General features: G+C 39.1%; 2 protein-coding genes across 5 annotated transcripts in view; both read left to right on the forward strand.

Annotated features, from left to right (window-relative positions):
• The first annotated feature begins 780 nt into the window (after positions 1 to 780).
• Positions 781 to 9,004, forward strand: zcchc10 (zinc finger, CCHC domain containing 10). The gene is made up of 4 exons (XM_049592966.1): positions 781 to 938; positions 2,661 to 2,822; positions 4,155 to 4,196; positions 8,150 to 9,004. Exons 1-4 carry the CDS (start codon positions 898 to 900, stop codon positions 8,388 to 8,390), a joined length of 486 nt encoding a protein of 161 aa, XP_049448923.1. The 5' UTR covers positions 781 to 897; the 3' UTR covers positions 8,391 to 9,004.
• Positions 9,005 to 9,968: 964 nt separating this feature from the next.
• aff4 (AF4/FMR2 family, member 4) overlaps positions 9,969 to 23,483 on the forward strand; it is a 34,607-nt gene continuing 21,092 nt past the window's right edge. For 2 of the 4 annotated variants that reach the window (XM_049591703.1, XM_049591705.1), the window contains exon 1: positions 9,969 to 10,280. Coding sequence is in view for 1 of the 4 variants with exons in the window: in XM_049591702.1 (XP_049447659.1) it covers positions 22,205 to 22,221 (17 nt within the window). In the remaining 3 variants the exon portion in view is untranslated. Of the gene's footprint in view, positions 10,281 to 21,972; positions 22,222 to 23,483 lie in introns of those variants that run through there. The other 2 variants (XM_049591702.1, XM_049591706.1) reach the window with 1 other exon arrangement.

Here is a 23,483-nt window from a genome sequence, read left to right on the forward strand (position 1 = left end):
CTTTAGTGTCTTATAAAACAATAAACACAAATGCAGTCCAACTAAGTCAAAATATAAGAATCTAATGAAATAAATGAATCTTAGATACTGTTTGTAAGCAGTAAAACAGGGACGTGTAAGATTAACTATTGTAAATTTCTGTTAGAAGTGTTGATATTATCATAAAGTATTTTCCTTTGTGTTTGTGTTTGACCTTTTAATTAACCAAAATTTTGGGGATTTACAGCATTTAAAGAAATTACTTCTGATGCATTTTGGTGTTACAAAATAAAAATATATAACATGTTTTGTTGGTGGAATTAAAATACTGTTTAGGAACTCATGAAACAGAAATGGCAAACGATGGTGTATACATGCAGCCCTGACAAAAAAGTAAAATATGGGTGGGTGTAATGACAGTTGAACTGTGGGCGGGGGCACTGCATTCGTGACATAGATAACCAAATGTTAAACCTGAGCAACTGTTTGCACAGTAGCTAAAGATATTGAGAAAAGAGAAAAGACAAAAAAAATTGTATATCGTCCTATCATTTCCTATCTTGTTGAGATTTTTTTTAAATCATCTTTTGGGATTTTTGGGGCCCGGTAGCTCATGGCAATTTACTGGGATAATGTGAAAACAACTTTTATTTTGATTGATTTATTTTTCATGTCCTGCATTGTCATATAAATTAATATTTTAAAAAAACATATATGAATTTACAGCTATTTAGATTGCGTAATTATTTTTTCCCTGAATTTCTTTTCGGATTTAAAAAGAAAATTAATTGCAGCGAGTTATTCATAAGACACAGATGCAGTAGAATATCACTGCCGATAGGGAGCACTGTGTGTCCTAAGGGAACCGGAAATACATTCTGGAACGATGTCGACGAAGAAGAAAAAGTAACCTGCAACATGGCGACTCCCATGCATAGAATAATAGCCAGGAGGCAAGCGTGAGTATAATTAATATAACTAGATGAAGATGTAGTATTTTCATCGTTTTGTGAATATTATTGTCTTTAAAACACAAATTACGTTAAGCTCGTCGACCTTCGTGTTAGATAATGGAGGTAAATTACGAACCCGGCAGGGCTTAAAGGGAGCCCGACTGAGCCGCGGTCTTTCTCTATCATACAGGGTTGTTATTTAACTGCTGGACTGTTTTCTTTCTTCAAACATTTATTTAGTCTTTGAACTCGTGACTGGTATGTTTTAATAAACCAATAATCGTTGATACTCACATTTATGCGAGATGAAAGTGTAAGATTTGCCAAGATACAATAACTTGCCGTTTGTTTTAACGGTCGACGGTTTATAAACGTTTTCGACTGAAATATTAGTTCCATGTTTGTTTCGCCTCAGGACTGAGTTATATAGAAAAATACCCCATTAATACTGTTTCCATATAGACATATAGCCTGTTACAGTATGTGTTTAGGCAAGATAAATCACTTGTATGAAATGTATAATATTACCATGCTGGGGAAAGAGCTGGACAGTTGGATATTGTTGGGCCGGTTCAGGATCACTTTTGGAATTCTGACTTGTGCACACATCAATAAAATATTATTTATATAGTGAAAGAGTGCTCTGCCACCATTAGAAACATAGTCTGTTTGCCTTGGACAACTTATAAGCATAATTTCCATATTGCTGAAGAAATAAAGTGGACCTTCCCTCGATTTTTATATTTAATATGAACTCAAATCAGGAAAACCCTGCTGAGGAAAACTGATTTGTCAGTTATTCTCAATGAAAATATTTTGATTCACACTTGCATTTTTTGTACTTTAAATGTCAAGAAGGTGATAGAGTTTGTTAACTAAAAATAAGTGCTAGGGGAGGATGCCCCGGACAGCCTGACAGAGGTCTGGGCTAATCCTCCAATGTCCTCAAATCCTAGAAGCACCCCTTAATACGCCTGCCCTGTGTGGGGTTCCTGTAACTGTATTCACCTCAAGAAAAAGATGAGTCAGGACAGCAAACATCCGTTTTAACGAGTAGCCTAAATATTGTAAATGTTTGTTTTCTAACCGGCCCCTGGCCTCCTGTCATTTTGCAAAAGTGTCCCACGTGCAAAGCAAGTTGAGTATCCCTGATTTAGGTGATCCATGTTTTTTCTCACTTTTAGGCTCTAAGAGAAAACAATAAACTGTTTTACCTTAAGAAATGATTGGAACTGTCAAGCTTTCTATCTTATTATGACCTCTATAAAATCAGGTCATCTCACTGAGATCATATCTCAGTGACCTTAGTGCAGCAGCATAAACAACGACATAACACAGCCAGTTACGCACAAGGAAATACAAAAGGTATTTAAAAAATCTCTAAAACAGATAAAAGTTTTTGCTAGGATGTTTACAGAACCTTTACCATCACCGTAAATGTTTCCCCTCCATCTACTTCTGCAGATTGGTTTTACCTTCCCCAATCTCAATTTCTAAAGTGTTTAGGTGAAAATATAGAGTTTACAGTGTTTAATTTGAAATATAAGCAGGCATCTTCAGAAACGTTCAACATTCCAACAGCATCACCAACTACAAAGCTTGACAACTAACACAACTAACAACAAGGAAGTGTAGCTGCAGCAGTGATTGATTTTTTTTTTCTCTTTAGAGTTGTAGTGAGTGTCATTGTTGAGCCTCATTGAGATTTGTTTCTGTTGTTACACACAGGGAGGCAAACAAACAACATGTGCGATGCCAGAAGTGTTTGGAGATGGGACACTGGACCTACGAATGCACAGGGAAGCGGAAATACGTGCACAGACCTTCGAGAACCGCAGAGATGAAAAAGAAACTGAAGGAGAATGAAAACAAACCACTCAGCATCACTGGGTAAGGTCTCTATCAGTTCACCTCTGTTAGTTCACTTGGCTGCGGTGCTCACTAACAGGGATAAGGTGTATACATGCAACAGTACCCAGTTTCTTTCCCAAATATTCCTGATAGCATATTCAGGTTTCTCATGAACAGGATAAGGGTTTGTCCAGGGTTCTTAAAATGGAGGAATGGTGTTTACTTGCTGAAACACATAAACAGAATAAAAAGAGGACCGGTCCAAGGCACCCTCCAGGCAAAAGGTTAAAAGACCTTTAATCAGATGGCTGTTTTGTGGTGAAATGGGTTATAACACAACTCTAGACTAGAGCTTCATGGATTAATCAATTAGTAGTCAACCATTAGATTTATCACCAATTAATTTGACAATTGATTAATTGGTTTGAGTGCTTTTTTAAAGGAAAAAAGTCAAAAGTTGCTGATTCCAGCACCTTAAATGTGAGTATTTTCCAGTTCATTTACTTCTCTATGATGGTAAACTGAATATCTTTGGGTTGTGGATGAAAAAAGACATTTGAGGACATATTTGATAAACATCTTTTGCCATTTTCTGACATTTTATATAACCAAAACCTAATCCATTAATTGCAAAAATGATTGACAATGCAAATAATCTGCAATTACAGATCTTAATCTCAACATGTGCTAGCATCGTCTACGTTTTCAGGTGAAACAGAGCTGTGGAAGATTTGACAGCAGCCATTTGACAGCAACTTTGGATAACTAACATAGAGGGGTCAGGATAATGACTGGAGTTTAAGGGTGTACAGTTTTCTGGCACTCAGTGGTGGTTTTCACGGAAGAAAAGGGCCTCATTTGTTCACTTGAACGGCCCAGTCTTCTTTTGTGTCCACCTTTTTAGCTCAGTATTCAAAAGTCAGAAGCCTCTGACTGTCAGAGAGGCTGGTGTTCAAACGTTTTGGCTTTACAGTTATCTGCTCCGCTAAACAGTCTGGAATGAGGTGGGCGACCAGACTGAAATAATTTTCATGGTCATCTTAGTCATTCAGGGAATTTGGCTCATCAGAGGAACAGCGAGGGTGTCAATATAAGCCGAGATTTCATGTTGTAACACACTGTGTGCAATGGCGTAGTAAAAACACTCAGCAGTTTCTGACCTGACCTAGACAGTTCAGTCTGCACATTAAATGGAGCCACTGCTGTACTCAGGTACTCACAGAGTGAAGAAGTCTGTACTGTGAAACTGTCATATGCAGGGGAAGATGATGTTGCTTTTTATCGCCATCTAGAGGACATATTCATAAATACAACATACTGTTTAAATGTCCACATTTCCCTTAAAGAGCTGTTGCTTTTTTCTTTCTACAGACCAGGAAGAGAAGGCTCCAGTGAGAAGAAAGTTAAAAAGAAGTAAGTAAGATGTTAACCATATTGTGACCGTGTTGGATGTTTTGGCTCTACACAGTATGTATTTTGATGTGAAACAAGTACAACAAGTGCACACATTAAATACAGTATACTTAAAAATACTGTAATAATATCCCAACACTTCTTTTTGCCCCATTAGCCAATATGTTTACTCCATTACATTTTTGGTGATTGATAAAAGTTTTCTTTAAGTCTGACCCATTTTGACATAGAAATCCACTATATTTTATGATAAACAAAACATTTATTTACACGTGTTTTACGTTGCTTTTCTTATTGCCGAGGTCAGGTAGTTATTTCAGGAGAAATCCTTTAATGCACCTTAGGTTAAAAAACTAGCAACAGCAATTTGTTTGGAGGCAGCTAGATGCTTCAGTGTTGAAGATGTCGTATCATTCATCCGAGAGTCATTTTATTTAGGTCATTCACACAGTAAGGGTGAATAAGGTCACATGTGAGTTGTTGGAGTCCCAGGAAAGCTGTGAGGGTCATAGTCACATGAATTTCAGTTTGAACTGGTGTGAAAATCTGCCTGTGAAGCAAGAAGACCCTCTGTGTGTGGGTGTTGGATGGCATCCTTCGCAGCATTACGTACCACTCTTGTATCAAAGGCCTAATTATAGAAGTCTATATGAACATTTCTGACAGGAGTGTGATGTAACAGCCCCCTCTAGTGGAGACCATCAGAGCCACTACAGTCTGTTAAAAACTACTTGCAGTTATCTAGTAGACCGGCAGCTGTAAATGCTTTCAGATGTCCAAAGATTCTTTTCAATCATATTGCAACAGTGATGGTTTCTAATCCAGTACTTTAAATGCCTGCAACTTCTAAAAATCACAACGTGACTTAACTGATATATTTGTTTAAGTTATAAGTTTAAAATGTGCTTAATTATGCTTAATATTAATAGTGTTTGTGTTTTACTGTAAATAATTGCATCTAAATATGTACCGTGCTAGGAGTAGGCCTGTTTCACCGCAGACATTTTGACTTGTCATAGTAGTAAAAGCACAGGTGTTAGTAATAACATTAACACTGACTCTGTTCTGCTCATGCACAACACCAGGACCCTGAATATGAGGCAGCTAAATGGAATTCAACCATCGTTAAATCTATTATTTACACCTCTGCTTTCTCTATTGTGACATTTCAAAATGTCTTCTGGAAAAAGACCTGTAGTTTTAAGCACTTAGCCCCCCTCCTCACTCCTCTTAACAGCCTTGCTAGCGTGTGAGCACTCTTGTTTCTGTGTCGCTCCCAGATGGATCAGTTTTGTAGATCTCTGTCACAGCAGTCATTGTTAATAGAACCAGGGAAAGCACAGGTGGAACTAATAACCTTCGCTGTGGCTCAGTTCCAGCAGTTATTGCAGAGCTGTGCAGCAATTAATAATGTTATTAGCTACACAAGTCAGATTTCTGCTGTGACGAAAGGTCTGTTCAGCTTTAGTCTCACTCTGCATTTTTCCCCTGGTCATGTGTGCCGCCACCTACACACACACACACTACTGACTTGCAACATTATAGGTTGATTATTGACTTGTGGCTGTCGGCTATAAAAATGTCGTAATAATGTAACCAAACAGGTATTACAGTGTGTGGTTCAGCAGTGTGGACTCTGTAGAAGGTTTGGCCTCAGTATTAAAATTCTTGTGTGTCATGATTAGTTAATTTTTGTTATAGAGAGGCAGGCCAAATGTCTGTTGGCGGGAGACTATCAGAGGCTGGTGACTGTGGGGAGGTCATGTGTGAAACAATAGGCCTCATGCATGAAGCCATATATGAACAAATTTTCCCTCTTTTCATATCGACAGTAGTTTTTTTTGTACCCATTTATTTCTGGTAAGGCAGTCTTACCAAGATAAGAGAAAAGCATCTAATTTTCACAGTCCACAAATTGTTTGTCCAACGTGAGGAAAAATACGTTTTAAATTTGAGGAATGGTTAAAAACAAAAGCATGAATATCATATGATCAAATTTAGATGTTTTAGAGCAGTAGTTCCCAACTGGTTCAGCCACAGGGTCCAGATTTCTCTTTAGTCATTAGTTCAAGGTCCACACAGTTTAATATATTCAGCATCATACTTGTGTTTGGTTGTGCCATCGAGCTAATTCAGTGTCTCTTTTATGTGGCTGTCCATTATTCACCCACTCTACAGCAGCAAACAGCACTTAAAAATAAAACTTTGTACTGGAATTTTACTGTACTTAAAAATGAAATGTGTTTTTTACTAACTTGAAGCTTTGGCGAGTCACTTGAGGTCCATTCGGATTAGATCCATGACCAACTTTGGGACCGTGACCCAACAATTGGGAATCACTGCTTTAGAGTAATCATAATGATTGTATGCATCCCTGTGGTGACCAGTGCTGTAATGTAACTAAGTATATTTACTCAAGTACAGCACTTAAGTACATAATTGATGTACTTTTACTCGCTTGAGCATTTTAATGTCATGTAACTTTCTACTTCTACTCCACTACAATTTTTAATCCGCTGCAATTATTCACTGCACATTGGTGCAGTGGTTAGCATTGTCACCTCACAGCCAGAAGGTTCCTGAGTTCGAACCACAGGGTGAGGGAGCCCTTCTGTGCAGAGTTTGCAAGTTCTCCCTGTGTCAGCGTGGGTTTTCTCCAGGTGCTCCAGCTTCCTCCCACAGTCCAAAGACATGCAGGTTAATTGGTGACTCTAAATTGCCTGTAGGTGTGAATGTGAGTGTGAATGGTTGTCTGTCTCTATGTGTCAGCCCTGTGATAGTGTGGCAGCCTGTCCAGGGTGAACCCTGCCTCTCGCCCAGTGTCAGTTCCCCCACAAACCCATAATGGAGTGGATGGACAGTTATTTCAAAACGCCAGTCTCCTAGTTGATTCACAAATTAATATTTTTGCACACAATTAGTTGATTGACTAGAAAATTAATTAAAGTTATTATTCATGCAAAAACATTTCTGAACTATGAAATTGAATTAAATTTTTCTGCATTGAGTATTTTTACTTTTTATACTTAAAAACATTTTCCTGATTGTACTTCCATACTTTTACTTAAGTAACATTTCTAATGCAGGACTTTTACACGTGACAGTATTTGTACAGTGTGGTATCAGATCTGATTAATTCTCCATCACTGCTGGTGACACAGCATTTACAGCATCACACAGGTTTTGCTATTTCTGTTTTTTTCCTGTAACATTGGGAAAATACATATTCACTTTTTTAAGTTTATTAACAGTAAGTCAGTTTCACTACTGCAGAAGTTCTTCTATTAACAGCCTTTCTGGTGGCACTTCTTCAATTCATGGGCATGTGCCACAGTATTTGCACATAGCACCATACCTGCCCTTATGTAGTGTTTAGCGTGTGTTGCCAATAGGTTATTCATGATCAGCATTTAGCACACCTGGGTGAGAGCAGATTTGGATGGTTAAGGATGTTTGGTGCATCTTCTCTTAACAGAAAATTAAAAGAGAATGTTGCTGCATGAGACCCAATGACCTCTCATAAAAGAGAAAACACTGATGCAGTCCTGATGGGTCAAACTAATCTCATTGCTTTTCCTTTGGTGTGACTACACTGGTCTGTAGAATTTCCAGGGGGAAAAAGGTGCAAGTAATGTTCCCAGTTTGCCACCATTTTTCAGTTTAAGTAAAACACCCAACAGAAACCTTGCAGATTGACACTTGTAAGATTGTAGACATCGTGCCTGTTCACTCTGAAAGTAGGTGAACCAAGCATGTCAGTGTCGCTGAGGAACAATCATCATAGCAAAAAGCAGGTCAGCGTCACCACATATTCTTTTCTCCTCCTCTCCTTTGTGAAGTGACACCAAAACAACCAGACTGTAACAGGTGCAGCACGAGGCCCTAACAACAATACACACTGTTCTGATTTCTGTATTCACGTCTCCCCTTTGTGCTCTGCCACTTGCTCTCAGGGCTAAAGATGGTAGCGACAGCAGCAGTGATTCAGACGGCTCCTCAAGTGACTCATCGTCAGACAGCAGCGACTCCTCCAGTTCCTCTTCAGATGACAGCGACAGCAGCAGTGACAGCGACGATGACAGCTCTTCCTCATCTTCCTCTTCCTCCTCCTCTTCGTCCTCAGACAGCTCAGACTCAGGAAGCAGCAGCGATTCCGATCAAGGACCTCCAAAGAAGAAGAAAAAGAAGAAATAAGTGAATGTGTTGTTTGTTTCCCCTAAGTTAACTTCAGCTGTCCACTATTGTTTCCCCTCTAATCCATCATAGCTGGTTGGATCTGAAAGGACAGGGCACATTTAGGGCTGTAATACTGCTTGTACAGTTTTAGCAAAAATGGAAATTAGAAGAGTTTATTTTGGGTTGGCTACTGTGTCATGTTCTGATTTTGTTTGTTTTGTTTTTTAAAACACATTTCCCCTGTTACTTTTGTTCATGTGATATTTTCTCACGTTCGTAGCTCTACTGAGGATATAAAGTTCAGATATCTTAGGAAACTAATGTGCTTATTCATGTTGAATCTGTGATTTTGTACTAAAGTATATTTTTAGTCAAACTTTATCTGTACAGCTCACAACCTCAATAAAGCAACGCCACATCTGGTACTCAGTAGATATTGATAATGAGACCTTTTAAAGCATACTGAATAAATGTTTGTGGAAAATATAAATTAGTTTGTAATTAGAAGGTCTTGTTGCTATTAAATTGCAGTTGTTTGTTCCACTGTAAAATAAACTTTGCTTGTTTTTAAGGCTCTTGCATATTTGCTATTGTAACTTTTTATTTTACTAAAGAGAAACACGTTTACATATATGAATTTGAGAATAAAATGGTATCAAATTGGCTTTTTGTTAAGTGATTTACAAATATAATTACTTCAAAAACACCATGTTACTTTGCAAGGGTATGTTGTCTGCTAGGGTTATTTAAATTTAAGATGTTTTATTATTTGCTCATCAAAATCAAAATTTTCATCAAAATATGTGTTGCATGTGTGCAGCTCGCCTAATTTAAAGTGCATTTTTTTTCTTAATGCAAAGGGGGCTTGAAATTATGGAGATAAGCTGCTTGATCAAACACTGCTAGTCTTTTGGAGTATAGTTATTGATTGCTTCCATTGAGGAAATTAAATTTAAAGTATCTAGCAAATATGTGTTGTTGCACATTAAAGCATAAAATGATCTTAAGTGGATGCCAGGAATCAAGCACCACAAAGTTGCCTTAATGGGCTGGTGGAAAATACATTATCATGTGTGTAACTGTAATTTACAGACAATTTATTCAGTTTTATTTTTTTATGTTTTGATTGCCAAACACGTGTGACAACTGAATTTAGTAGTCTAGTTGCATATTTAAAATTAGATAGGGAACAATGAGACGCTCCATGATTTCCGTGCCGACCGTCAAGTATGAGCAACCTGTGCGTCACACCAAATGTCGCATTCAAAGTGTGTGGGAATAATGGCCGTGGTGTTGCTGTGAAACAAATACACAGTTAAACCGCACAGTGACAATTTAAAGGTTCAATGGATTTGACTCAACTACCTCATCGGCGATTCTGGCATCCGGTAAGCTGACAACATGTCCGCTGTAATGCTCATAATTTCTCTCAAGTTGTATATACCACCTAAAAGCTACAGTCAGTGGTATTTTTAATGCCCCATTGCTCAAATTACTTACTTCCCTGTCACGTTTACAAAAAACTTCCCCATTGTGTTTACTTGGTTAGGTAGTCTGTTTACGATATTTCCGACAGTACTTGAAGGCAGCACCGCTTGCTGCCATCCATGCATCCAGTCCTGTCTGTGGTACCTGCTGGCTACTTAACTTAGCTAGCAGCCTTACCTATCAGTCACTTATGTTCAGGAATAATTAAATGAACGTCAGACAAAATGATTTTACTTTGTTTTCCGCTCGACGCGCAGTTGCGTTTTAGGGAGAAGATGGACACCATCCATTCGGTTTTAGTATTTTAGCTGTTATAGCGTTTTGCTGAGTCCATTTTGCGTGTAACTGGAAGTGGAAAAGACAAAGAGAAAAGAGCTTTCCAATAGCTAGAATGGTTTGGGCCTAAAAAGAAGACAAGAGGTAAGGATGGTGCATATCACAAAAGACGCAGTTTGTTTATCAACTGTTATTAGTGGTTATCTGTCATTCTGAGAGAGTGTTAATTTAAATTTCCGCAGAAAATTTCAATGGTTTCGTAGCTAGCCGCTAGCCTAGCCTCTAAACGGTACTAGCATACTTGGCTAGCTAACGTTATGCTAACGCAAAGATGCAGGTAGTCCTGTAGGTAGCGTGTTAGCTTCTTGCTAAACGGGCAGACATTGTAGCTACTTTTTAGTTCTCATTTCGGCAAACGTTGATTGCTGATATGATGATGACGCAGAATTTCACTTTTATTCGTCGCTGGCCACCAGTTATCGAAAAGTATGACAGACATCGTAGTGATAGCGATCATGTTTTTGTTCATGTAATGTTGGCTAACAGGTCATGACGTCTGATGTTTGTGTTTTCTGTGTTTAGCCGTGGCTGACATACCTAACACGCCTAAGTTTGCTAACTAATAGTAGCATGTGTTATCGACACGGAGGCAATTATTTGATAATTGTTGTGTGCAGGCGATAAACAGAAGCTGCTCATAGTTTGTTTATCATGCACATAGCCGATATCCACCTCAGCTTCGTGGATTAAACTCCAGATGAACTCTTAAAGCTGAACAATCCAAATACAAGCAGCAAATGTTTTACTTGAATGCAGTTTTTCTGCTGTAAACCGGACAATTTAACTCATCCTAGGCCCAAACATTTGTCGGTTTTCTCACAGTGACTAGCAAAAACTTTTGGTTTGTTGCCCTGTAGCCTCCTCGCGTTGGTATCCTGCATTTATTATGTCAAATCACTCTTATTGCCACTCCTCAGTCAAAACCATAATGTCTCAAAAGTACTGTTAAATAGGAAAGCATTAAACAGCTTTTGTGTCTAGCTGTGGTCTACCAGAAAGACAGCTGATTTGCTTTTCCAGGAAGCCATTTTACGTGCCACATTTGGGGGAAGGGCCAGAAAATGCATCACAGGTCCACAGTTAAGTAACTAACCAACAATTAGGATTAGGAATATCACTGCTACATGTTTGTATCTAGCAGGGTGTGCTTGGCACATAGAGACGAGGAGGTCCAATCAACTTGTTTATCTTGGTTGACAAGCCATGGGTGGGGGGAGGCCTAAGGTCATGAACCCATTTATGGCAGGTAGCTGTGAGCTGGCACAACATCTGCAGTCAGGTGGTAGATCAAGGGTTGGGTTGTAAACAAGTAAACAGTTGTGTAGGAAGTAAACTGTGCATGGAAATGTGAGTTTATTTTAATGTGGACTTTATTCTTTAGACAGTGACAAACTGGCCAGATTAAGAAATTACTCTTTAAAAGAAATGTCAAAGTATTATATGTTTTTTTTTTTAATACACTAATGGATGTAAGCAGCTCATCTTTAAGCGTAATGGCTGTAAAAGACGTTGAGTATTCCAACTTGCAATATTAAAGCACGAGTAAACAGCTTAACTGAACTATAGTATGCCTCTCAGTTGGAGATTTTTACAACATTTTGTGGCACAGATGGCAATCCAACTGTTCAATGCCTTTGCTGAACTTGCCTGAAGTGTGTAACATGGTAGCAATATGTCCGAAACTGTAACTGAAACTGATGTTGATGTGGTAGGAGTTGTTTTGGTGATTATCTGGCTATGGAGAAGGGCTGGATGATATGATAAAGATCAGTATCCACATAAACATTTGATAAATACTTACCTAGATATGGATTAACGAAAGGTAAGTTTCAAATACAAGATGTTATGTAAACTGTTAAATCAAGAGCTCATGTTGCATGCTGCATATAGAGAGACAAGGTAAAAGCAATAGACTGCAAAAAGACAGAACGTCATAGTTAGGATTAGGGTTGGTAAAGAATCACCACGAGACATTTGTTGCCTTAAAATTAGGTGACTCGCAGTGGAAGTACTGTTAAATTGCAGCGAAATGAACAAATCAGCTCTTTTAGGCAACCAAAGTATCAACCTAATCGAAATTCTGTTTTATTGTTTGTAATAAAATTCCACATTCTAACTACTGCAGTCCATGTAAACATGGTCAGCATGTTATGGCCGATAAAGATTTTTTTCTCTTGTCTTGTGCTCCCCGTGACGCAGCTCGCTGTGAAATCCTCTTCACTTCCTGTTTAGGTTTTGCTCTGTGGCTTCAGTATAACCATTTCCTCTGTAGCCAAGCAAAGGGCACATACACATGTTCTGTTTAAATGTTATGGTGACTTGTTTGTCCATTCCAGACAGAGAGGAGTGAGTGCATGTTTTCTTTGGCTTTGACACATCTATTGTACGTTGCGGTAGTACTACGGTGTGGTTTTCCAGGCTGAATAGTTGGAAAATGAGCAATACATAGCCCCAGACTACTAGACGACAACAAGTAATTGTGCAAGATTGTCAGGATGCCCACTCAAAATGGAGTAGTCCTTGTTTGAATGGACCACATGCTTTACAATAGTGCTTTATTTTATCTTTATCACCTTTATCTCCCTTTTGATTATCGAAATCAAAAAGAGGTCAAAGCAATGATCTGTGTTTGTTTATTGTACAGATGCGTCCGCATCTTAGCAGTTCTTGTCTTTAACCCTACCTAAAATAAGAGCTAATTGTGTCTTTAGCTGAGGCCTGTACGTTTATAATCAAATCTTATTTCCTTTATGAAGAGAAGCTTGTCAAAAGTAAGTTGTTTGAAGGCTCTCCCAGAGTCTGCCAGTTTAATTAGCCCGAATCTAATCAGACATCAGCAGCTCTTTTTTTATCCCTCTGTACTGTTGCTCACACAGCAGAAAAATATGCTACTCACTGTGTCCTGACCTCATGCATCTGTTCTTCGGCTTTTGTTCTCTAGGATGTGAGTTAAGCTCTCATGTGGCCATATAGTCCGGTGGAGGTGAAGCTCATCAAGGCCATTTCATTTCACAGATCTGGCACACATCCGTGGTGCGAGATACTGAGCTTTAATATCGGGCTGGAAATGAGAACGTTATTAGACCAGTGCACCAGTAATACTTCCAATAAAACGCAATGAAATTCATTGGCATAGCATTTTTCACAGCAGGGTAAGTGCTTTGCAGGCAATAACAAATGGATCAGTAACATAAACAGTCAAAATTCCAGTTAGCGAGATGGATCCAAAAGAGTAAAATGAGAAGCGCAGCAAGTATTGATTTATGTTATACACAGATAAAACTTTTGTAATAAGTTATTCAAGCTTCTGCAAAGACACCCTCATGGCAAATACCCAAATTATGAATCACACAATTTAATTTTTCATCAACTCGTCTCCTCTTTCACCCAGCGTGTATCAAAGTGCATGCTTGGGTGAGTGTGAAGGTTTATTTAGAGGTACAGAGTAGTAAGCTATAGGTTAGCGTGTTTCTATTTGAAGACCAGCAGATATCCCAGTGTCAAATTTAGCCCGGACTGCTCTCTGAGGAATAAGATTGTGACTGATGTACGGAAAACTATTACACAGCTCAGAAATCCGTATGACTCCTCAATAGGGTTGGGGTCATTTTTAGCTTTTCTTGTTATATTGAGTGATTAATAGGAATGACTGCATGTTAGTGCTGTTTAAAATGCATGATGCATTCAGTGTCATGTCTTAGTAGGGTTTTGTAATTTTCTGATTAAAGAAAGGTTAAAGTTCCAGTGTGTAGGATTTAGAGGGATATATTGACAGAAATGGAATATAATAAAATAAAGTATGTTTTCTTTAGTGTGTAATCACCTGTAAATAAGAATCATTGTGTTTTTGTGACCTTAGAATGTGGCATTTATATATACACATAGGGAGCGGATCCTCGTCTACGTAGTCGACCACGTTGCACCACCATGTTTCTACAGTAGCCCAGGAAGAACAAACTCAACACTGGCTCTAGACAGGGCTTTTTCATGTTTTCGCTCAGCCACTGTAGGTAGCAACCCCTCCATCATGAGCCAAACAATGTTGGAAAAACACAGATTTTTAAAGTGAAACTACTGTATTCTGTATTTTTACTGGTTTAAATCACCGGGTCCATTTGTTTTGGAGAGCAAGAGAACTCTGTGGATAATTCAGCTCCTGGTAAAAACCTCCCGAATAATGCACATTTAGGGAATCCTACCACACATGAGAAGTTTCATCTGGTCGCAATCTGCAGTCCTCATCACTAGATGCCACTAAATCCTACACACAGCTCCTGTTAAGTGGAGCATTTCATGGATGTGTGCATTAATGGCTTCAAGCTAAAAGATGCCACAAAGTTGAGGGTTAATCTGCACGACCAAGCCAAGATGGGTGTCATATACCAAGTGGTGTTTGTCTTTGCATTACATTACATTAGTGAGCAATAATCAGTGAATTATTAAAAGCATGTTCGCACAAAAGCTTTTATGTAAACAGTTGACGTGGCCCATCTTTGCAATATAATCGAAGTTAATGAGATTTCTTTCACACATTCACAAAAGTGCTTCCTACTGTTATTATTTAAACAAATAGCCAAACAAACTATAATGATTTTGTATTAAAAAGCTTTAGTTACAATTGTGTGACATATCAGTATATTCTCATAATCACTTTTGTACTAAGAATTCATTATCTTTTGTGCCTTACATGTGCTCGTAAGACTTTTTTTTACTCAAATCTGGATGATTTCATTCTTCACTGTAAGGATCTAACAGGCAAACATTTTCAGTTTCAGGAGGGAGCTGCCCAAGATTGTAAAAGCACACTTAATCTCAGTGTACTGTACATACTGAAACATGCTGAGTTTGAACTGTAGTTGCTTCATACACTATGGTATGCTAAATCAATATTGGCTCAAAGCCAGGAGAGTGATTGTAAATTGTTAAGTCTTACAGTAATTCAGATACAGGTGATGAGGGTCATGCAAAAATAAGTAAATGCCCCTCGACAGGCTTGGTATGGACACTGACGAGCTCGAATGACGCAGGCTCTTTAAAAGCGCTGCCAAGATAATAAAGGTTGTGTGTCATGTTCCATTAACAGTGTGGCCGAAAAGTACCCTGAACATTGTGGTCTTTGTGTCAAAGGTGTGAGCGAGTGTCTTTTCTTACTGAGCTCGTCTGACTTTATTTTTCAATTCATAATCCACATGAACTTTCCAAGTGGTCACAGTTTAGCTCTGTGTGCTGTTGAGGCTAATTTACCACAGATTATTATCCTGTTGTGCCTTATCTAGTTAATACGTCAATGTCAGCCTGAAAGCTTTGGGAAAGTTGCTGTTGAAAGTATGTTTCTGGGTTTTTTTTTTTCCTTTTCAGTTTGATTTTATGATATTGGCATGAAGACGTCACTGTCCTAGAGGCATTTGGGCCATTTTCAAAATGCACATTGAGCTTCAGAGTGTGTTGTGCTCATGGTAAATAATACTTTGCTTCTCAGTAAACAGGTCAACTGGATGTGAAATCTAAAAGCGCTCCTAAATTAATGTATTATTAATTAGTTCTCAAATGCAAAACAGTCACAGCACTTGGCTCTTATTGGTAAATGCTACCAGCTCCCTCTGATTCAGATAATGTACGCCTGCTGAGTGGAGGCATTCCAGGCAGTGAGTCAGTTCAAATGCTTCAAACCTGCCTGAATGAAAGGATATAAGCAGTTGTTTAGAGAACATGCCAATCAAGTCTCAGAGACTTGTTTTGATATGGTAATTAAAGCTGAAATGCAAGCCAAATAGAAATACTGAAGGGTTTTTACTGAAGCACGAACTAAAGAACTCTGAATGCTTAATCCTAATTTTGACATCTTCTTCCTCAAACATCATCAGCTAAATACTTTGACATAAAAGGCACACAGAAAATTAGACTCATTCATTATTTACCCCTGTTGTGACAATGAGAGTGTGTGCCATACTGATACAGGAATATGTCTTTGCACTTGAACAAAATCTACTGTATACTACCATTTGTGTTTTTCGTGAGGAAAGTTATTTGATTGTTAAAGTGTTGATTTAAAGTTACTGCTGTTGAGATAGAATGAGAGTAGAATGGACATTCCTATTCAAGTCAATGTAGCAGCAGTTGTAGCCATAAACTAAAAAGATTGACGACATGACAGCTCCCCAAAAGTGAAGCCAAAACATCTTGATGGCCCCCTGCTGACTGGCTGCAGTATGGCATAAACCCCAGCTAGCTCCTTCATGTTAGTGGATGGGACATGAGCCAAGCTAAAAACTCAAAGTATACCTCAAAGATATTTTTTTCAAAGATGGTTTGTGTCATTTAAGGTAGTCCTTATCAGCCAATATATGTTAAAAGCGATCGTTTTTCTGATAAGTTTGATTATAGCAAGTAATTTTATGAAAAAGAGGCAGACTGAAGTCACGATTGACAGCTGTGTGTGCCAGTCGATATGCTCCCTATCAGTGGCGCTGGTTGCGATTGGTTGGATAGGTCTATGGGCAGGAACTCGGAAATAGCTACTGCACAGACTCCAGGATGTTTTAGCTTCATTTTTGTTCAGTGGGAGTGAGTTGAGAGATGTGTCGTCCATCTTTTTGAACAGTCTATGATTGTAGTGGGCTTACTTCCATATAAAGGAACCGACTTCCAGCAAGTCCCGAACTCACTGAGGGGATGCTTTGTAGGAACGACCAAACTAGCACTGTAGTAATACGTTTTAAAATCAGCAGTCAGTTACTTTTAAAATATAGAAACTGTTATTTCGCTGTTTCTTTTCTTGCCATTGGTAGCCAAAGAAAGACTTAGGGGCCGTTTATACGACAACAATTTCAGTAAAAACAGAAAAGTCTGTCCTTTGCGTTTTAAAAAACTTTTGCGTTTATATGACGACGTTATTGAAACGATCCCTATTCACACGGAGCCGCAAAATCTACTGGAAACGCTGTAGTATGCACGCCAGGCCAATGGGTGGCAGTGTAAATTTGCAAAGCAACACCACGGCATGACGCCATTCGCCTGCGCTGAAGCGCCTCCTCTCCAACGCCGTGATTACAAACCAAAACAAAGAAGACACACTGGCGAAAGCATGCGCAGATAACTTTTTCTGGATGGACGACGAGCTGGAGTTGTTACAGTAACAGATCTACACTTCACTTCAAATCAACAGGGTGAGCAGCGCAAACAGAGCTCAGCATTGTTGTTGTGATGGTCAGCATGCCTAGTGACTGGAACCGTAATGAGCATGTGCGAAAAGTCTCCGTTTTCAGAGGAACTGCATATTGCAAGTTTACATGACAACGGAGACGCTGCCGTTTCCAAAACGTTGCACTCTGGAACCCGTTTTCAAATCGTTGCGTTTTCAGGCACCCAAAACGCAACTAAAGTTTACCGTTTTCAGTTGAAATCGTTGTCTTCTAAACGGGGCCTTAGTGCCACCGCTCAGTGGACAGCCGAGAGGCAGACAGAGGCCACATGGATGACTGTATCACAGCATATTTTACTTGGTGAATTAAGGATTTATTTCAACCAAACCAGAGCTGGTGATTGTTGGAACAGTGGGCTGACTAAATAGAGGATGTGCAAGACTAAGACGGTTTCTGTGACTTTTTCCTTGTTGTTTCTGTTGAGTTTGAATAAAGCAGTTTTACAATGAGTTAACAAGGCAATTAAGCTTAAGTGTGAAAGAGAGACACTTGGATTGGTGTACTGTTGTACTTTTATGTTTACTAAGGAAAATAGGTGTAAGAATAGGCCTAAACAGAGATCTCAAACTAGTGAATGTGACATCAAAACAGCTAACATATCACCATTTTCTTTTATTCTCGTCAAATGACGACAGCAAACAGTATGATGTCCTTTCTATTTATTCTATATTTATAGTCTCTGCATTGTCAGAAATCTTTATTTTTAATCTTTCTGGCTATTTCTGATAGAGACCACATCGTAGCAGCATGGGGTCTTGACAGCACTCGCCCCCAAACAGCTGCTTATATGAGGCAGGTTTGCAGCATTTGAATGGACACTCCCTCTGGAATGCCTGCTGTCAGCAGGTTTGCTTCAAAAGCACCAGGGGAGGTGGCACTGACCGCCCATCTGTACCCATTACTGAGAACTTGTTGTTCAGATGCATTTCGAAAATCCCTTTGTAAACAGCTTGTGGATGGATGATGAAGGAAATGATCTGTAGCAGTTTTGAAGGGGTGTTGTATGAAAACAGTGGCTAAACATAATGCTGTATTTATTTTTAACACCCAAGATTCACATGTGAACAACTTTGTGTTGTTGCCTTCACTTTTTTAACTTAAAATCTGGCCTTTATTTGATTATCATGGTATTCTACACTCTACACTAGTTTGGTGGTATGACATTGTTCTGTAGGTGCTGAGTTGCAGTTTCTACATAATGTGATTTCTTATTGATTGAATCGACCAAGGGTAGTAGCCTGCTTCTATTTATAAAAATAAATGGCATATTTAATTGATGTGCTTAAAAAAACTGACTACTCCACACAACAATGAATTTAAAGAGAGAGATAGAGATTATGAAAAGGTGGTTTTAGATTCAGTATTAACTTGATATTATTCAAAAAGTATAGTAAATCCAAAAACATGAGATCATAAAGACACGCAGCCCTTCTTAGTTCTGTGCACCAGCAAAGTTTCCTTAGACAGCATGTCTACAGACACGCAGCGCATTTCAAAATGTCACAATAAAGTGATTGTAAACTGAGTCAAAGGGAGTTTCCCACGTCTGGATTTCACCATTTATTTCAGGACTGAGTCTTCAGGATTGTTTTTCTCATACTCACTTGCATTATCCCGTCAGTGACACCAAATTAAACAGCACATCATAAAGATAACAAAATGTTCTGACAGAATCATTATGCGTGTTCCCCAAAGTGGAACAGATGCTTTGGGAAACTGTAATATGCTTTATGATTGACTTTATTGAGTAAGTTATTGCAACAAAAATCCTTAATGATCAAATAAAATACAACATTCATAATTTACTGCAAATGTAAGAGAGACAGAAGATATTAAGGTGAGAAGTACATGAGAACATGTGATGTTATCAGAGACTTTAAAGTAACATCTAAAAAAGAGGTTTAAAGGTGAAGGGGGCATAGGCAAGTATTTTGTATGCACATGCGACATAAAATGTACAACAAGCCCCATCCTTCGAGCTTTGATTTGAACAAGGAGAAACTTTTAATGTGAAAAGGGGGGCATCCTGATAGCTCACATATACCATTTAAAGGATGTACCCAGACCCTAGTCTAAATCTGTTAAGTGTTTCCACCACAAACAGAACTCCTACATGAAGGCAGGGTTGTTGTCACTGCTCCGTCCAGCTTTCACTGTATTTCCTCATTACTGGTGACACAGAGGAATGTCCTTGATACACGCCAACATTTTTAGAACAAGAAAGAACAGGCTGGAGTGACAGTCCCTCTTGATGGGATATTTAAAAATAGCGGGTTTGTGCATTGAGTCCTTGTCGAGCAAGAGCAGGGGTTTAGTGTTGCTGGAGCACCAGAACTGCACAACACCATGTTTTTTTCTCCATGTGAGGATTAGAATTTGCTGGTTGAAATCCATATACATTTTCTAAACTCTTAAAGATCCAGTCATCATTGAAGCGTGTGTCATTCAAGAAAGACAGTCAAATGTGTCATATTGATATTTAGGGTATATTGATTAATTCATGCTATTTATTCATGCATTGAGTAACATTACAAGTAAACGTTCCAACTTATAAGTCGGCAGTAGCTGCTGGCAGTCGCCATAGTAAATTAAATTATTTTTCCTTAGTCTATAGCTGCTGCTAGTGGTGCCAAAATATCCGTTTATTGTACAGTTATAGTTTACTAAATGTATGAAAAAATGGCCAGGGTATGAACAGTGGTTACACAACTTTGAAAACCAGTTACATCTCAGCTCTGAGCAAGAGTGATGGTTCTCTGCTGACCAGTTAACAGACTGCAGTGTTTCTAGATCCACCTTTTAGTACTGGTTTAGTGTGCTAAGTACCTCAACAGAGGGCTGGCAGAAAAAAAAAATGAGGACGATTGTGACAGAACGGAAATGAAAAAATAACCTTATGTGTACCAAACTGGTCTGAACTGCACTGCTTGGTGGACAAGGCTTAAAGCTGAGTCTTTATGGCAGCAGCCAGGGTTTGAATGCTGCATGTCATCCCCTCTCTATCTGTTTTTGTCAAATAAAGCAGAAGTGCTGAAAAAATAAGTGAAAAAGGAAAATGTGGAAATCTCAGGATGAGCAGCAGACTGAGAGACATGCAATAGATATTATATATATTACATAAGAAGTAGCCGAACTAAACACTATGGAAAAACAGTGACTGCTTTAAACTGTGCTAAATAAATATTGGAACAATCTTTTTAAGAGTTTCAGGTGCAGTATAAAAGATGATTAGCTATAAACATCTTTTACAGGGGCCCCTGCCAAAGGATCTGTGTACTAGTTATCTGTAATATATCAGGGAGCCAGATCCAAGTGTTCTTCAGAAGTAATCAAATCTTTAAATCAACCCTAAACATTAACAGGAAGCTGGCAGAGAAATACCAGAAGTGAAATGGCATGATGCTGTCAGTTTTTTCTTCTACATTTAAATTTAAAAAAAAAAAAAAATAGAAACCCTTGTGACATGTCATGACAACACATTTGTCAGCATGTGTCATCATTTTCTATCGCTGATGAAAACACCTCGCATTAATTACAACTCTCATGTGCCGGAAACTGCACTGTCTCTTTAACGGGCCGCTCGGGTGCTCTGCCCTGTGCTCGGGCATAGTGGGGGAGGGAGGGAGGGAGGTTGTTGACGGAAAGATGGCTCCCGATTGGCTGTGCCTTGCTGAGGGCAGTGACATCACATGGAGGAGAGGCCCTGTGGTGTAAAATAACATCTCCTTTTATGGGACGAGGTGGACCGTTCCATTCAGGCAGAGAGGGGAGATTATGGGCCCCTCTCGCTGCTCCCTTAGTGCTGTCCTCCTCCCTGTAGATGTCCTCCCTAATGGGCCTGTGTTTTGTAAATTAATAAGGCTAATTTATTTCTTTCGTATTCATCCTCTCTTCTAAACAACCTATTGTTTTATCAACTTCTGTTTTTCTACCTTCAATTTTGAGTTTTAAGCTGTAATAATAAACTTTTCTACCTCTTTGCTCATCTCTCTTCTTTGATTCAGCCTAATACTTCAAGGTGTAATTAGTCTGATTAATTGTTAGAGATGCTGAGATGTATTTAAGTGTTTTGGCAGTCTTTACAAATGGTGCCTCATCACTATGCTTTGATGTTGCTTTGAGCATTGTGCCTGTTTAAGTGCCTCCCTTAGATAGCTCATATGCTTAATTTACTGCGATTAAAAGATCACTCTACCCCTTGCTGGGCAGTTTTTCCTCATAGCTGAAGATTAAAATTGGCCCACACAGCGCTGTTTGCATTTAAAACAAGAGGCACCACCAGGACTGTCCACACTCTTGTGGACAGCAGACCTGCCAAATCACTCTTTTTATTCATCCCATTTTTCTCTCTCACACTCGCTCTTAACATTTACACACTCACCCACCCCCAGCCTCTGTTCACCTCTCTTGTTCCCCACTCGTGCTTTAACCTCTAAACACCACACAAACAGAAACAAAAGCTGCAGCTTCCCTCAGACTTCACCTACCATGTGACTTCCCCCCGCTGCTTGCCGACGTGGTATACGCCAAGAACGAGCAGTCACCTCCCCTCCCTAAGTCAGATTTGTCACCACTCCAAGGAAATACACTGTACCTTTCGAGTCGAGTAAAGAAACTGTAGTTACACTCTCCCAGCTGGACGCCCACAGATAACATTTAGAGGGAAAAAAGGGCCAGGGTGTCTTCGCTGGAGGAGGTTGGCGTAGAAATTCAGGCTGACAAGCCATAACGAGAATACTTCTGAATCCCTGGGAGATCCTTTGAATCCTCCTCCCTCCTCCTTCCAATGTTTCAGTGGTTGGGGCCATGGCCTCTCAGTCAGGGTAAGAAATGCATGGCTAGTTGGCTGCTTTACTCATTTCTCTTGGTGTCTGTAAAGACTAAAGCACTTTACCTCATTTTCACTATGTTGTACAAGTCCTGCTAAAATGTTTCTGGATGGTCTTTCCATATTGGCTGTCTCACTGAAGCCCAGTCGTGTGTTCATGGTGCTCAGATGACCATCAGTTCTTCCCTTTTTTTGAGGATCGTGTTAAAGACGTGGCCTGGCTGTTATGTTGTGAATTAGAAAGAGACAGATGAGCTGATTAATTTAGGTACAGAGTGAACTGCCTTTTCAACTCTGCAGACTTTGACCTTTTCAGTCTGGCACACTGTTGAATGATTACAATAGACATGGCTGGCTACCACTCTCTGATAATTAATGTCATTTAAAAATGTTCTGTAACAAGTGATTTGCTCTGGAAAACGTTTTCTTGTTTTGAAACAATCTTCATTGCCTACCTTGCTATATTGGCAACTGACCAGCTACATAAGGCTTGGGCCTTGAGTGCAGACTCGACCAAAACTTTAAAACAAGGCTCGTTTATGATCTGCGGCTCCAATCATTTGCTCTTGAAACAAGTATAAAATAAATTACATTGCTTGTTTTGGGTGTTTCCCAAAATGGGCTGATGCAAGGATAAGGCAAAAGTATGTGGTTTCCCAGAAGGCCACAGGTTAAATGGCAGCTGATTTTGTGGGTATTGCATCATGTTTTATTTATACAGCCTTCAATCTTTGTTAATGCCCAGGAAATACACAAGAAATATGCTCAGTCGTGCTCCCTTTACCAGGGACGGAAATCCCCCCAATACATGGCTTAAAAAAAGAAGATATTTGATATGAAACTGATATAAAAATGTCGTGTTTTTCTGGCAGTAACTAATTCTGGAGCATTACGGCCACAGGTGCATTCAATTTGTACTGGGAAGTCTGAATTTCTGAGTTTCCAGTTGCAATTTTTAAGTGAAACGCCAGCGGAAGTTGGATTTCAACTCCGAAAGTCGGAAGAACCTCACGAACCCCAACCCTGAAATCAAAAAAAGACTGCTCTGTGCATCAACGGTATTGAAAGCTGTAATAATATACTGTTTATAAGTACTTATAAGTCTTGTTTTTGTCTAACTGAAACAGTCAGTCAATCTGTGGATGTGTTGCTACTGTGTTTTGAACATGCAAAATACAGCCTAATGCATTTATATCAACTGGTTTGCTAACTATAGCTAACCTGGCTTGAACTTGTATTGCACACATCATTTTGGTT

This window comes from Epinephelus fuscoguttatus, linkage group LG12, assembly GCF_011397635.1.
Source record: "Epinephelus fuscoguttatus linkage group LG12, E.fuscoguttatus.final_Chr_v1".
Classification (NCBI taxonomy): Eukaryota; Metazoa; Chordata; class Actinopteri; order Perciformes; family Serranidae; genus Epinephelus; species Epinephelus fuscoguttatus.